The sequence below is a fragment of the Nerophis ophidion genome, linkage group LG12 (assembly GCF_033978795.1).
Source record: "Nerophis ophidion isolate RoL-2023_Sa linkage group LG12, RoL_Noph_v1.0, whole genome shotgun sequence".
In the NCBI taxonomy this organism is placed as follows: domain Eukaryota; kingdom Metazoa; phylum Chordata; class Actinopteri; order Syngnathiformes; family Syngnathidae; genus Nerophis; species Nerophis ophidion.
This window is the reverse complement of record NC_084622.1, coordinates 8,531,952-8,547,581: the sequence shown is the minus strand read 5'-3', so window position 1 is coordinate 8,547,581 and position 15,630 is coordinate 8,531,952. Positions and strand designations below refer to the sequence as shown.

The 15,630-nt window shown below is 41.2% G+C and overlaps 1 protein-coding gene across 8 annotated transcripts in view; it reads left to right on the top strand.

Moving 5' to 3' along the window:
* Positions 1 to 15,630, top strand: part of frmd4a (FERM domain containing 4A) — a 295,342-nt gene that overhangs the window by 101,203 nt on the left and 178,509 nt on the right. For 3 of the 8 annotated variants that reach the window (XM_061916775.1, XM_061916773.1, XM_061916778.1), the window contains exon 1: positions 647 to 959. The exons of 2 other annotated variants lie outside the window; for them this stretch is intronic. In XM_061916775.1, the coding sequence (XP_061772759.1) occupies positions 867 to 959 (93 nt within the window). In that variant the 5' untranslated portion in view covers positions 647 to 866. Of the gene's footprint in view, positions 1 to 646; positions 960 to 15,630 lie in introns of those variants that run through there. 3 more of the 8 variants (XM_061916776.1, XM_061916781.1, XM_061916774.1) reach the window with 1 other exon arrangement.

Below are 15,630 nucleotides of genomic sequence, written 5' to 3'. Positions count from 1 at the left end.
TCAACCCAGGAATCTGAGAGGAAAATCCCATTGAATCGAGAATCGACTGTGAATCAAATCGTCAACCCAGGAATCGGAATCGAGAATCCCTTTGAATCTAGAATCAATTCTGAATCAAATTGTCAACCCAGGATTCGGAATCGAGAATCCTGTTGAATCGATTCTGAATCAAGTTGTCAACTGGGAATTGGAATAGAGAATCCCGTTGAATCATGAATTGATACTGAATCAAATTGTGAACCCAGGAATCTGAATCAAGAATCCCGTTGAATCAAGAATCGATTCTGAAACAAATTATTAACACAAGAATTGGAATCGACCATCCCGTCGAATCGGGTATCGATTCTGAATCAATTTGTAAACCAGGGAATCGGAATCGAGAATCCCGTTGATTCAAGAATCGATTCTAAATCAAATTGCCAACCCAGAAATTGGAATCGGATGCAATTGTTCGGTACCCATAGACTCCCACCTCTAACAGCGTGGAAAATGATGCGTGGCGCTCTTAACAACGTCCACGACGTCACAATCATCCCGTGACCTGCTTGAGGAAGTGAAGACGGGGGAAAGGGGAGGGCGCTTGTAGGGGGTGTGTGCTGTCAGAGCAAGCCGAGACAAAAGCGTCTCCTTCTCCCTCCCACTCCCAGTCTCCCACTCCCACTCCCACACACCCTGGCGAGAAAGCGAAGAGGGCAGAATGGCCAGAGTGATACCAACAAAGAGAGGAACTTAAAGCGCGTATTTCTCCCCCACACCTATCTTCTGTGCGCGGGCAAGCTCGCGTGTAGCCGGCGAGCAGGCTGGACGGGACGGCGAGGACACCCACCTCCCTCAGCGGCACACATGCTCACACGCCCACGGACACCATGCTGGTCCAGGGAGCGGTGACGCCGGGCAGGACCCGCCGGCTGATGCTCAAGCTGCCGGTGGGGACGCTCAGGAGGAACAGCGGAGAGCGGGTGAGACTCACTTTCTCCCTCTTCGGCTCTCGGCTCTCGTGTGTGTGTGTGAAGGGGATTCTCGGCTAATCCAGGAGCCGGTATTAGTTTGGAGTTGGCGAAGGGCAAAGCTTTTAATCTCCCGGGCGGACAATTACTCGCGCGAGTCTGTCTATCCTTCCTTGAGCTCTGTCAGCGCTAATGTGTTCAAGTGTGGTCCTCAGTGTTCAAGGTTGTTGGAGGACTGTCTTTGGGTCTTTTCCTGACACGTCCGGATTTCATCCAGTCAAGTCTCCTATCAGGTTGATTGTCCCTAGTGCAGGGATCGGGAACTTTTTTTGGCTGAGAGAGCCATGAAAGCCAAATATTTTAAAATGTATTTCCGTAAGAGCCGTATAATATTGTTAACCCTGAATACAGCTGTCAGGTTCAAACACTGATGACATATTAAACAGACAAGAAGCAAGGAATCAAACAGAGCCAGGATTCAGTTTAGCTCAATGAGGAGAAACGCGTAGACCTGTACCCTTGTACAGTGTCGTCCCAGGCTTTGACAAGAGAATTCTACGCCTCCTCTTTTATTTGGACTTTCCGTGATTACAACAACTAAATGTGTGCAACTCTTATTCTTTTTAATAACATTGTTATTCTGAAGCTAACCAATAATAAACAAAATACTTTTGACCATTAATGCAACTTCTTGAACAGGTGCGATAGAAAGGGATGGATGGATTAAAATGCATGAGAACGTTTTATATTTTGAACTTTATTTTTGACACTGTGATTACTAGCGGACATATTCATTACTTATCGTGTTAAACAATGTCAGCTAAGATTCATCTGGGAGCCAGACGCAGTCATCAAAAGAGCCACATCTGGCTCTAGAGCCATAGGTTCCCTACCCCTGCCCTAGTGTGTGAATGTTGTCCGTGTTGGCCCTGCGATGAGGTGGCGACTTGTTCAGGGTGCACCCCGCCTTCCGTCCGATTGTTACCCCCCCGCCAAGCCGAAGCAGTAGGAAATGGATGGATGGAAGTCTCCTATCTCGCTCCATGGAGGTTGGGTGTGATGTTTGTGATAATAGTTATCCAGCTTAAACTTGGAATGTGCACATTTGTGTGGCAAAGACAGGCTGCAACCTGCCGGGTGATTCATTCACCCTTTGTGTGCTCTTTGGGAAAGTTGTGTAGCGCGTTGGCAAGCGTGTATTTGTATAGCAATCAAAGCGTGTATTTGTATGACCCGTTTGGGCATGGCGGGATGTCATCTCTCACTGGGAATTAAGAGAGCCCGACAAAGAGGAACTTTTTGTAATTGTGCCTATAATTCACAATCCTTATCAGAGACATAAATACAAGTCTGCTTACAATGGAGCCACAACGTCTATTGCATCTATTTGGACCATAAACCCCGATAAATCAATCCAATCCAATCCAGTCCACTTTATTTATATAGCACATTTAAACAACAAGAACGTTTCCAAAGTGCTGGACAGCCATGTTAAAAACAATATTAAAAAACAATATTATGCTCCACCAATGACTGAATAAAAAAAAAATTAAATACATATAAAACCAATATAAAAATAAATATGATTAAAAATTTTAAAGGGTAAAATCAATTAAAACAGTAAAATAGAAATCAAAGTGTATAAAAAACACAGAGGACAATGGAAGACAGAGGACCACACAACTCACGTAGTGTTAAAAGCCAAAGAATAAAAGTGGGTCTTAAGACGAGACTTAAAACATGGAGGGGCAGAGTGTTTCACAGCTTAGGGCCGACCACAGAGAAGGCCCTATTTCCAAGTCTGGTCTTGGGCACCACGAGCTGAAACTGTCTCTCGGACCTCAGAGCGCGCGCAGGAGTGTAAATTTGGATGAGGGCCGAGATATACTGAGGTGCCAGTCCATGTAAAGATTTGAAAACAAACAGCAATGTTTTAAAATCAATTCTAAAAAGAAATATATAACCACCAAAAAGCACCAACAGAACCCCATTTACATTATGTGACCTCAATATTTCCGATATTGTTATTTTAGGCAGCACGGCGGTACAGGGGTTAGTGTGCCCCACAATACAAAGGTCCTGGGTAGAGATGTCCGATAATATCGGCCTGCCGATAAATGCCTTAAAATGTAATATCGGAAATTATCGGTATCGGTTTCAAAAAGAAAAATCAATTACTTTTTAAAACACCGCTGTACGGAGCGGTACATATCCCAGTCAGCAGCCACTGCCCTCTCCCCTCTCCTACACACAACACAGGAGTTGACGACTGCAGCATGAGAGGTTTACTGGCGACGCTTGAGGACCTCATGAAACCGCCGCGAGCGCAGCATAACAACAACGAGTGTGTTGTTGCAGGTGCTGTAGCCGTGGCTAAAAAGCGAGCTCCCTCTGTGACTGACTGACGATATGGTTTGGGATTATTTTAAAGTGGGTCTGACGGATAAAAAACTGGCAATTTGCCATGACTGTGAAAAGTTGGTTATGCGAGGAGGAACCAAGACGTCTTCCTTTTAATACGAGCAATTAGATCTCCCACCTCTTCAAGAAACATAAGGAGATACACGATGAATACAAGTGGAAGATGGATGAAAAGCAAACACGGAAAAAAAGCAGTACCACGCAATTGTCGCTTAAAGACTGCGCCGAGAAAAAACAAAAATACAACAAAAACCACCCCAGGGTGAAAGCCCACGTTGTGGTCAGGGACAACGCACGCAGTATGGCAAGAGCTATGGTGGAGTTTGGTGTGGATAGTTTGGCCTGCATGGCGCACACTTTGCAGCTTGCATTGAACAAAGCTGCCCTGTCTCAACGCAGCATTTCAGAAGCTCTGGCTGACTGCTAGGCCACTTCAAGCACTCACCACTCGCTTGCAGCACATTTGTGTTACTCATACAAATACGTTAGAGCAGGGCAGATTGAGCCCAGTTTATAATTTACTGTTATACAGTATACCAGGCAGTCTTGCACTAAAGGAGGACTATTTTATTGTTTACTTTATTACTCTGGTACACTCTGGACTGAAGCTGTGTGCCTTCATTGTATTTGTAGCTGTTGTTTTGATGCATGTTCAAAAAAAAAAAAAAGTAATGCACTTTGTGAAAGTCAAAGTATAGTATTTCCCATAATTGTGGTGGGTATTAGGATTATCTCAGGGAGAGCATGTCCCAAATTCCAAGCTGCTGTTTTGAGGCATGTTAGAATAATAACAATAATAATAATAATTATAATAATTATAATAATGCACTTTGTGACTTCAATAATAAATATGGCAGTGCCATGTTGGCACTTTTTTCCATAACTTGAGTTGATGTTGTTCTCTTATTTTGGAAAACTTTGTTAAATTGTTTAATGCATCCAGCGAGGCATCACAACAAAATTAGGGATATTAATGTGTTAATTCCACGGCTGTATACATCGGTATCGGTTGATATCGGAATCGGTAATTAAGAGTTGGACAATATCGGAATATCGGCAAAAAAGCCATTATCGGACATCTCTAGTTGTGTGTTCAATCCTGGGCTCTGGATTTTTCTGTGTGGAGTTTGCATGTTCTCCCTGTGACAGCACGGGTTCCCTCCGGGTACTCCGGCTTCCTCCCACTTCCAAAGACATGCACCTGGGGATAGGTTGATTGGCAACACTAAATTGGCCCTTGTGTGTGAATGTGAGTGTGAATGTTGTCTGTCTATCTGTGTTGACCCTGCGATGAGGTGGCGACTTGTCCAGGGTGTACACCGACCGCCTTCTGCCCATGTGCGGCTGGGACAGGCTCCAGCACCCCCCGCGACCCCAAAAGGGACAAGCGGTAGAAAATGAATGAATGGATGGATAGATTGTTATTATAGGTACTAACATTGATCGGAGAGAGGCAACTTCCTTATTGACATCATCCACTGGTGAGCTGCTTTCTCGCCTCGGAGCAGGTGAAAGTTGATTCTAGATTATAAATCTTGCCACCTTGGTAGTAAAATGGTGTGGACAAAAAAACGGACAAGTTGGTTCTATTTGGAAATGACGATAAATATGCTCTTTTTATTTGCGAAGATTTTGTAATTTTGCCTATAATTCACAATCCTTATGAGACATGAATAAATGTCCGCTTACAATGGAGCCATGATATCTATTGCATCTATTTGGACCGTAAAAACCCAATAAATAAACATCCAAAATGCACCAACAATACTCCATGTACCTCATGTGACTTAAATATTAGCGATATTGTTATTAAAAGCGCTAACATTGTTCAAAGAGAGGCAGGTGAGCTGCTTTCTCGCCTCGGAGCAGGTGAAAATTGGTTCTCGATTATAAATCACGCCACCTTGTTAGTAAAATGTAAAAACTGAGAAGTTGGTACAATTTTGAAATGACGAGAAAGGCCCAAAAAGAGTCATTCTTCATCGAAACGGGAATGTATCTATGTCCTAACAGTCGGCATCCCAGTGGGAGCAGACTTTGTACAGTAAGTGATGTTTTATTATGTTTGTTGGCTCTCATGAAGTATGCAGTGAGTAGTAATCAGTGATATTGTCGAAGGAAAAAGCAAACGTTGTGATGCATTTGTGTAATTAATGCTCCGCCGTATGATTAAACTGAGCAGAATGCGTAAATATTACACGTTATTTTAAATGTGTCTGTTAATACATTATATATAAATATATATACATATATATATATATATATATATATATATATATATATATATATACTTACATACATACTTGCAGTGTGTATATTGTACATATTATATATTGTTATGAAGGTGTATGTCACTACATTATATATATACTTGCAGTGTGTATATAAAACATGATGTATTGTTATGAAGGTGTCTGTTACTAAATTATATATATACTTGAAGTGTGTATGTTGTACATATTACATATTGTTATGAAGGTGTCTGTTACTACACTATATATATATATATATATATATATATATATATATATATATATATATATACGTGCAGTATGTATATTGTACATATTGTTTTGAAGGTATCTCTTACTACATTATATATATACCTGCAGTGTGTATATTGTATATGTTACATATTGTTATGGAGGTGTCTGTTACTATATTATATATATATATATATATATATATATATATATATATATATATATATATATAATGTATGTATGTGTGCAGTGTATATATGTATACACACACACACAATGTATCCCCAAAAATGTTTATTAGTTAAGGTGGTGTCTCTCCAGGGGGAGGGTGGGTGTACAGGGATGGGGCTGGGTGGGTTTAAGGAAAAGTGTAATTTGGCCTGTCGCCACCATCACATCTCCATCTCATCGCTGCCTGGAGGGGGGGGGCAATAGACTGTGGTGAAGTAGGATGGCTTCGTCGCGTGAAGAAGCCTACAATTTGACAAAAAAAGTTAAAAGTGGGGCCACATGCTGACATATGCTGACCCTGAGAAGCTGGACATGACAAAAAAAAAGAAATTGAAGTTTTGTTTCTGTTTTTGTTTTTTTACTTTAGTTTAGGCGGTGGCTCTTTGTTGTTCAGACGGCCGCCTTAACAAAAAAGCGCTGCGGCAGACGCACTAAACCCTTTGCCACCATGAAGCCCTCACAATACGAAGGTCCTGAGTAGTCAGGGTCCTCCCCGTGAATGCGTGGGTTCCCTCCGGGTACTCCGGCTTCCTCCCACCTCCAAAGACATGCACCTGGGGATAGGTTGATTGACAACACTAAATTTGGTCCTAGTGTGTGAATGTGAGTGTGAATGTTGTCTGTCTATCTGTGTTGGCCCTGCGATGAGCTGGGATAGGCACCAGCGCCCCCCGCGATCCCAAAAGGGAATAAGCGGTAGAAATGGATGGATATATATGTGTATATATATGGAAAACTGGAATATATACTTGCTGTGTGTATATTGTACATATTACATATTGTTATGAAGGTGTCTGTTACTACATTACAGATATACTTACATTGAGTATATAAAAGCTTAATGGAAGTGTTTGGATGTTTTTTTTAAGCGCTTTGTAGGCTTAATAGAGTGACTCTTATTGGCTCCATTGTAAGCAGACATTTATTTACTAGTTCGAATGTATTTAAAAAAAAGATACACATGTGCTCTAGTCTTGCATAAGAATTGTGAATGATGTTCAAAATTCTCCAAAAAATAGTATAGTTCACCTTTAAGTGGAGCGCAGCGGTAGATCTTGAGAACATTACGCGATGGCATGTAGTTGAATACTGTCCTCCTTTCTTGCCTCAATATGCAATGTGACGCCACTTTTATGCCCCGAGCTCCTGCGAGAGTTCTCTTTGTAGTCTTTGAACGCGCGCGTCCACAGAAGAGTGAGTCAAGCACACATGATGCTATGTTAATGCCTCATTTCACGTTGGATGAAACACTGAGGCAAGAACAGACACACTGTAGCTTGTATAGCGTCATGCTAAAACAAGCCGTTCACAATAGATAATTGTACAAGACAGTGTTCATGGCGCTGAAATCGGTGTTATTTGATGATTTGTTTACGTGACAGGGTTTTTTTGTACTAGGGTTGTACGGTAAAAAGAAAGATGGTACTATACTCTGTTTGAAAAGCCCTTACAATGCAACAATAACACCAGCAAGCGAGGTCTAAATCCAAACAAAAAGAATCAGCTTAGGTAGAGTGAAAACAGCCCCTCTCGCCCGGAAAGGAGCACAGCTGCTTCTTTAAAACAGATAAGGAACTGGCCAAGACAGCTCAGTGTGTCGACAAACAGGAGCGCTTAATTAACACCTCTTAATGCCCGAGCTGTTTGTTTACATGCTTATTTTATCTGTCTTTGCTGTTTGGGCCTATTGGACCCTAATCAGAATAAAACTAGGAATCATATTTTGATATGATGTACTTAGTCCATAAGTACATAAACGTGTACTTCATGTTTAGTGACATGCTAATTCTTATTTTTACACTTTTGTTTTTCCAAATTCTATTGTATGTTATACTATTCTGACACCACCAGATGGCAGTATAAGTGTCCACATAAGTGGCCATATGACCCCAATTCAGTAGTGTACACAATTTTGGAAATAACAGCTGAAAGGTGCTATCCGCGCATGTGGCCACCTAAGCCTTTAGAGGTTTTAAGACAAAACAAAGGTTTTACTAGCAAACATAAGGTCACAAGAAGACTCACTACATGGGAAAATACCAGCTGCTTTAAACGTGACTATGGATTAAAAGAGAACCTATAAAAGATATCTCAATCTCACAGCTTACAGTTACATTGCGACACTAAAACTTTCTTCTTGTTTGCCATCGGTGACCCTTTGAGTTCCAGTTAGCTTCACACTAGCCCTGTATGTTTTTGTGCCACGGACTGGAACTAAACAAGCACTCTTACCTGCAAGCGGCTTCCTGCCGTCCTTTGCATCACGGGAGACCGGATTGTAACACTGTGGAAGACACTTGCTTCCGGGTTCTTCGGACCACCAAGCACTGACATGACAGGCTCTTACAGGTTCTCAACAATGTTTTTATTTTTCAATAAATCGTCTGTTGTGCTTTTCAGCAATTGTCTTTGGCGTCTGTCAATCTCGCTCTCTCTCGCGCTCCACCACCAACAACCTCAGGGTCAGCTTCCCTCTGGCTCCTTCTCGTCTCTGCGCCTCTCTCCCCGACGTTCACGCCTGTCGCCCTTTTAAACAGTGCGAGAGGATTACTAAATTGTCCCCTGATCTTGATTGCGGCGTAGCTCCCGGCGCGCCCCGCCTCGCCGCTCGCTCGCCGTCCACGCCTCCTCGGCGCCATCTTGGGCCGGGCTACGGTGTGCCCTGCCTCGCTGTCGGACTGCCTGCTCCGCCTTCTCCATAAACCCTTAGCACAGTAAATCTAAAAAAAAAAAACCTAAAAGAAAAAAAAAGAAACAGGTTTAGGCAACCCAGATACGACGAAAAAAATAAGGATTTCCATATGGCGTGATCTCGGGAATGAGGTGATCGGTATTTTACGGACGTCAACAACCACGTTATATCGAACTTTGAGCGTGTTTCCATTTTTTTTACCAGGTTTTTCAGACGTCAACATACCATGAGCGGAACTGAAACGAAAGCCGGCTCCATTCCAAGGCTTGATGGAAGGCAGAAGAATATTCACTGACGAGGAGTAATTGCTTCTGCCGCATTAGCACACACAATCAGGGAAATCACCTCCATTAAACAAGAAAAGTGGATTTCCTCACGCAGTACCGGAGGGGGGTCCTCTTGCGTGATGGTTTCGTCTTACTTTTAATTCCTTTTACAGCCTGCCGGATTCAGACGAACTCATCGGGATTTACCGGTTCAGATGTATGTACTCGCGTCGGAGAAAATACAAGGAGATGCAGTTGCACCGAGGCGTTTGATGAAATGAACAAGGGTGATGTTGTCGGATTTGATTTAAAAAGCAAAAAAAAAAACTGACATATTTTGGAAAACTTAATAAAAGATGTTGTCATCTAAATAAGATCTTTTTAAAACAGTGTTTCCCACATGATGTTGTGGTCAGGTGTGTGGTATCAAAATCAAAATGATGTCATCATATACAAGACACATCTTTTTGCTCTGATAGTATTAACATGCCTCTTTCTTCTTGCAATGTATCGCTCTATTGTTAAATTTTAACACACTTGGAACACTCCTGATATACACAACCCAAAATCAGTGAATTCGGCACGTTGTGTCATCCGTAAAAAAAAACAGAATACAATGATTTGCAAATCCTTTTTAACTTTTATTTAATTGAATAAACTGCAAAGACAACATATTTAATGTTTGAACTGAGAAACTACATTTTTTTTTGCATATAATCTTTAACTTAGAATTTAATGGCAGCAATACATTGCAAACATTTTAGCACAGGGGCATTTTTACCACTGTGTTACATGGCCTTTCTTTTTAACAACACTCGTTTGGGAACTGAGGAGACCAATTTTTGAAGCTTGTCAGGTGGAATTCTTTCCTATTCTTGCTTGATGTACAGCTTAAGTTGTTCAACAGTCCGGGGTCTTCGTTGTGGTATTTTACGCTTCATAATGCACCACAGGTGAGACAGGTCTGGACTACAGGCAGGCCAGTCTAGTACCTGCACTCTTTTACTATGAGGCCACGCTGTTGTAACACGTGGCTTGGCATTGTCTTGCTAAGATAAGCAGGGGCGTCCATGATAATGTTGCTTGGATGGCAACATATATTGCTCTAAAACCTGTATGTACCTTTCAGCATTAATGGTGCCATCACAGATGTGTAAGTTACCCATGCCTTTGGCACTAATACACCACCATACCATCACAGATGCTGGCTTTTCAACTAAGCGCCTAGAACCGTCCGGATGGTTCTTTTCTTCTTTGGTCTGGATGATATGACGTCCACAGTTTCCAAAAGCAATTTAAAATCTAGACTCGTCAGACCACATAGCACTTTTACACTTTGCATCAGTCCATCTTAGTTGAGCTCAGGCCCAGCGAAGCCCGCGCCGTTTCTAGGTGTTGTTGATAAATGGCTTTGGCTTTGCATAGTAGAGTTTTAACTTGCACTTACAGATGTAGTGACCAACTGTAGTTACTGACAGTGGTTTTCTGAAGTGTTCCTGAGTCCATGTGGTGATATTGTTTACACACTGATGTTGGTTTTCGATGCAATACCGCCTGAGGGATCGAAGGTCACGTGCATTCAATGTTGGTTTTCAGCCTTGTTGCTTACGTGCAGTGATTTCTTCGGATTCTCTGAACCTTTTGATGATATTATGGACTGTAGATGGGGAAATCCCTAAATTCCTTTCAATAGATAGTTGAGAAATGTTGTTCTTAAACAATTTGCTCACAAAGTGTTGACCTCGTCCCATCCTTGTTTGTGAATAACTGAGCATTTCATGGAAGCTGCTTTTCATACCCAATCATGGCACCCACCTGTTCACCTGTGGGATGTTCCAAATAAGTGTTTGATGAGCATTCCTCAACTTTCTCAGTCTTTTTTTCCACTTGTACCAGCTTTTTTGAAACATGTTGCAAGCATCAAATTCCGGATGAGCAAATACTTGCAAAAAATAACAACAGTTTTCCAGTTTTAACGTTAAGTATCTTGTCTTTGCAGTCTATTCAATTGAAATTAGGTTGAAAAGGTTTTGCAAATCATTGCCTGGTTTCCCTGCTCTTCAGTGGATTTTTATTAAAATCCCCTGAAGAGCAGGTAAACCTGCGAAACAGGCTTGTGGGGATGACATTTTTTTTTTACTTAAAAAAAAAAAAAAAAAAAATATATATATATATATATATATATATATATATTTTTTTTTTAAGTAAAAAAAAAAAAAAAAAAAAAAAAAATTACTACTCATTGTTAAAGTGGCCTTCTGAGGGCAACCATAACTGCAATTTGGCCCTCAATGAAAACGAGTTTGACACCCCTGGGCTATAAAAATTTGGCGGTGTCTAGTCTGACGTATTGCAGTTTCTGGGGGGTTTCGCACCTGCACACAAAGCATCAACAAAGAGTGTCGGAGAAATGATTCTCTCTCGAAGCGCTGAACGAACCAATTAAAAGCAATTAGGACACTTGGGAACCGAGTGCTTATTAGGCCCTTCAGCACCAAACATCCACACGAGGTTAGTGCGTGCACATCACTTTCTCAGAAACTCTCCATTAGTTGCCATGGTGATGTTGTTTTTGTAACACATTCATTCGGATATTTGCGTTTTTGTTTTGAACAGTCTAGCACATCCGTCACTTATCGCATGCGGATGAAGTGTCTTTGTAAGTGATTGATACAGGTGTCTATTAGATGATATCTACAAGGAGAGCAGACAAAACAAGTTCTTTATGAAGCATAAGCCAAAAGAACAATCAAAACATGCTCCAAACATAAAGATAAATAGCAGACCGCATAAGCAGCTTGTTTACCTCTTAGGATGATCACCCACCCGCTTTTGTTGTCCTGCTATCACTTTAAGCCTCTCTTCTGGGTAAATGAGGAAAAACAACCAACAAAGGGAGGAGACGGCGCCGGAAAGAGCCGGACGTGTATTTGCATGTCTGCGCGGAGACGTCAAAACAAAACATTACGCTTTTTACGAGGTTGAAATGCTCTCGAAGTGAACGTGTTGTTGTCAGGGGGAAGCGCAGCAAAGGTGGGAGGGGTGCGTAGCCAAAGAAAAGAAGGCACATTGAAAGGCAACAATGGCAGCCCCATTGCTGGACTGTAATCCGCCACAATATAGGCCTTTAATGGGGGTGAGACAGGAATGCTAATCAATGCTTGTTACCTTTTAAACATCTTTGTCTGCACCGATCAGGGAGAAGGTCAGCTGTGGGCATTTCTGGGTGGATCAGGTGCACGCGAGGCTGGCTTCTCATCAAGCTGATTTAATTGCCGGGACATTAGAGTCAGGCTTGATTTGGCGCCGGCCTGACAGCAAGAATGTTTGTGCAACCCAGGAAAAAAATACATTACAATTCACTCCAAAGTCCAACATTTAATTGTAATTCTGCTTAAGGTCCAGAGGAAAACATTGCCCTAAACTACCACAAAACTAATAAATTCAACGTACTGTGACGCACTCTTATTGCGATTAATTGTTAGCTTTTTGTGTATTTTCTTTAAAAAAGTGGATCTCCAACTATTAAGTTAAAGTCAAAGTACAAATGATTGTCACACACACGCTAGGTGTGGTGAAATCCCCTTGTTCACCCCCTGGGAGGTGAGGGGAGCAGTGGGCAGCAGTGGGCAGCAGCGGTGGCCGCGCCCGTCAAACATTTTTGGTGATTTAACCCCCAATTCCAAACATTTGTACCACCTCAGAAAACACTTGGCTCTTTAAGTACCACAATAATGACCAACATTGAAATACAGTAGCAAAGTTAACCTAAGTCAGGGGTCATCTTATGCGGCACCCTTATGGCTCCATAGAGCTTTTTCAAAGATGTCTGAAAATGGAAAAAGATTAAAACAATATACATTTTTGGTTTCACTTTGGTTTCTGTAGGTGAACACACATGACACAAACATTCTTAATTGTTAGAATTCCCACTGATTGTATCATGTTTACATGTATTACTTTCTCAGAAAAAAAAGTTTTTTGCCACTTCTTCTTTGTCTCATTTTGTCCACCAAACGTTTTATGCTGTGCGTGAAAACAAAGCTCACAAAGGTGAGCTTTGGTGATGTAATTGACTTGTTGGGGGGGCTAATCAGGCATATTTGGTCAATGCATGACAGCAAGCTAATTGATGCTAACATGATATTTAGGCTAGCTGTATGTATATTTTGCATCATTATGCCTCATTTGTAGGTATATTTGAGCTAATTTAATTTACTATACTTATGCCCTCTGTGTATTTAATTGATATTTGCATGTCCCATGGAATTATTTGTATGTAATATTAGCTGCATTTCTGATAGTTGTTTGTTTGCCATGTTGTTCCAGACCACAGCAAACATTACCCAGCTGGAAAAGATTGTAATAAATCCATTAGAAAACAACATAATGTGTTGTCTTTGTTAATACACTTGTATAAGACTTTTAAATATATATATAATGTAGTAACAGGAACATTCATAACAATATATATAATATGTACATTATTAACCCTATTTTGGTCATTTTAAGCATTGCAGGAACTTATTTTCTCACCATATTTTTTTCCGTTTTCATAGCAACGCACTTCTGACTTCCAGCAATAAGTGTGTGTGTGTGTGTGTGTGTTCCTACTTCTGGAAACAAACATGCGAGTGTGTTGTAATCACGGCAGACTTGGTAACGGACAACCGAGACAACTGTTTTTGGACAAATGAGGATTGACAAACTTATCTTTTTGAAGCCGAATATATGGAGGATGAAATGCTGCGTCTAGAAGCGAGCATGAAGAGAAGTCTAAATGTTGGAGCAGACGCAGGGGGAGGTTGGCATGAGTTCGACAGTGTAAATGTGGATCTTGGAGCCAATCTATTTCGAAATAATTGGCGTGCTTACCCGAAGTCAATTTGAAGAAAACGTCAAAATATACAATTGTCCTTCTAGTGAGTCACTTTAATATTGATCACGATACACGCAGCACGTCATGCGTGTTATTACAACTACAGTACATACACTGTTTTGTTGGCTGTGTACAAACAAAACATAAAATAATACTTTACAAATACTGCAATATGATTGTTCATGTTTTTCACTCAGTACAGATTGGTGTCCTTCCGCATTGTGCTGTGCATTACAAACTCAAAAGCCATTGTTGACGTCTCTTACCTCTTGCTGTAGCTAGCACACGGCTAATGCCGGCTTGTACCCGATGTGTTATTACGCTAGCAAAACAGTTCTTCAGTGTTCACTCTTATAACAACAACAGTTTGGTTATTATATAAAGTATTTGTAGGAGTTGCCCTCCTGTGGGTTCTCCTGATCCCAAAAACCTACACGGGAGCCAGGTAATCTGGTTTAATAATGTATTTTATTGTGTGCACACACGCTAGGACAGCACACAGTTCTGCGACTTTTCAGTCTTTTTCTGCTCTACAACGGCCTAACAACTGTGTCTCGGCCGGCTGCTGCTAATAAGCATGGTAGTTGATTAGATGATCATCCCAGCTGGGTAATCTAATCACCTGCCAGCTGTACTTTGAGGCCAGTCCTAAAACACAGCAGGCCCGCAGACCACGTCCTCCACCACATTATTGTTGGTGTTTTCTGCTGCATTCTTAAAGTGATTTACAGGTAGAATTGATTACTCCCATTAGCTGCTTTACTAGCGACCTAGAACAAGCCAATTTTCACAATTTAGAATGCAAAATAAATGGAAAACTTCTGTATTAATGTCTCTTTTAAGGATTGTGAAAAAAGTGCAGGTCCCCTCTAACATTCTTTCGATGATAGCAATTTAGTGATAGTAGGCTATTATAGACTATTTGTCGCAGGCTGACGCATTTCTTCATTGACAGAAATGTAATATTTATTCTACACATTTTTACAACATTGGGAAACATTAGTAACACTTTTGAGAGGGTGAGATAACTCCTGGAAACAGCAGGCTGTCTGCTTCTGATGGATTTATTGATATCTTTACAAGCTGGGCAACCTTTGCTGTGGTCTGGAACAACATGGCACACAACTATCAGAAATGCAGCCAATATTACATTATATTTGCATGTCATGAGACATGCAAATATCAATTAAATACACAGAGGACATAATTGAGCTGAAATATACCTACAAACGTGGGAATAATGATGCAATATGTATATAGAGCTAGCCTAAATCGCATATTAGCATTGATTAGCTTGTAGTCATGCCTGATTAGCACTTCACACAAGTCAATAACATCAACAAAGATCACCTTTGTGCATTCATGCCCAGCATATAACGTTTGGTGGACAAAACAGGACAAAGGAGTGGCATAAAACGCGTCTTTCTGTGGCAGCGTTGAAGAAAGTTGTACATGTAAACAAACTACGATGAATTCAAGGAATGCTGAAAGTAGTAGGAAAAAACAGAAATACGGCAAAGATGGTGGAAATGTATATTTCCTTCATTTCAAGTAGCCGACCAGCAGCATCTGGTTCATAGTACAGTGTTCTTGCTACTATTACCAAATAGCCATTACTGTTATTGTTCTGATTACGTCTTTGCCCCAGGTGCTCGGTTTGGTCTTGCAACAGTATTGAATCCCTGTGATCTCCTCAGAAATGCAGCCAATA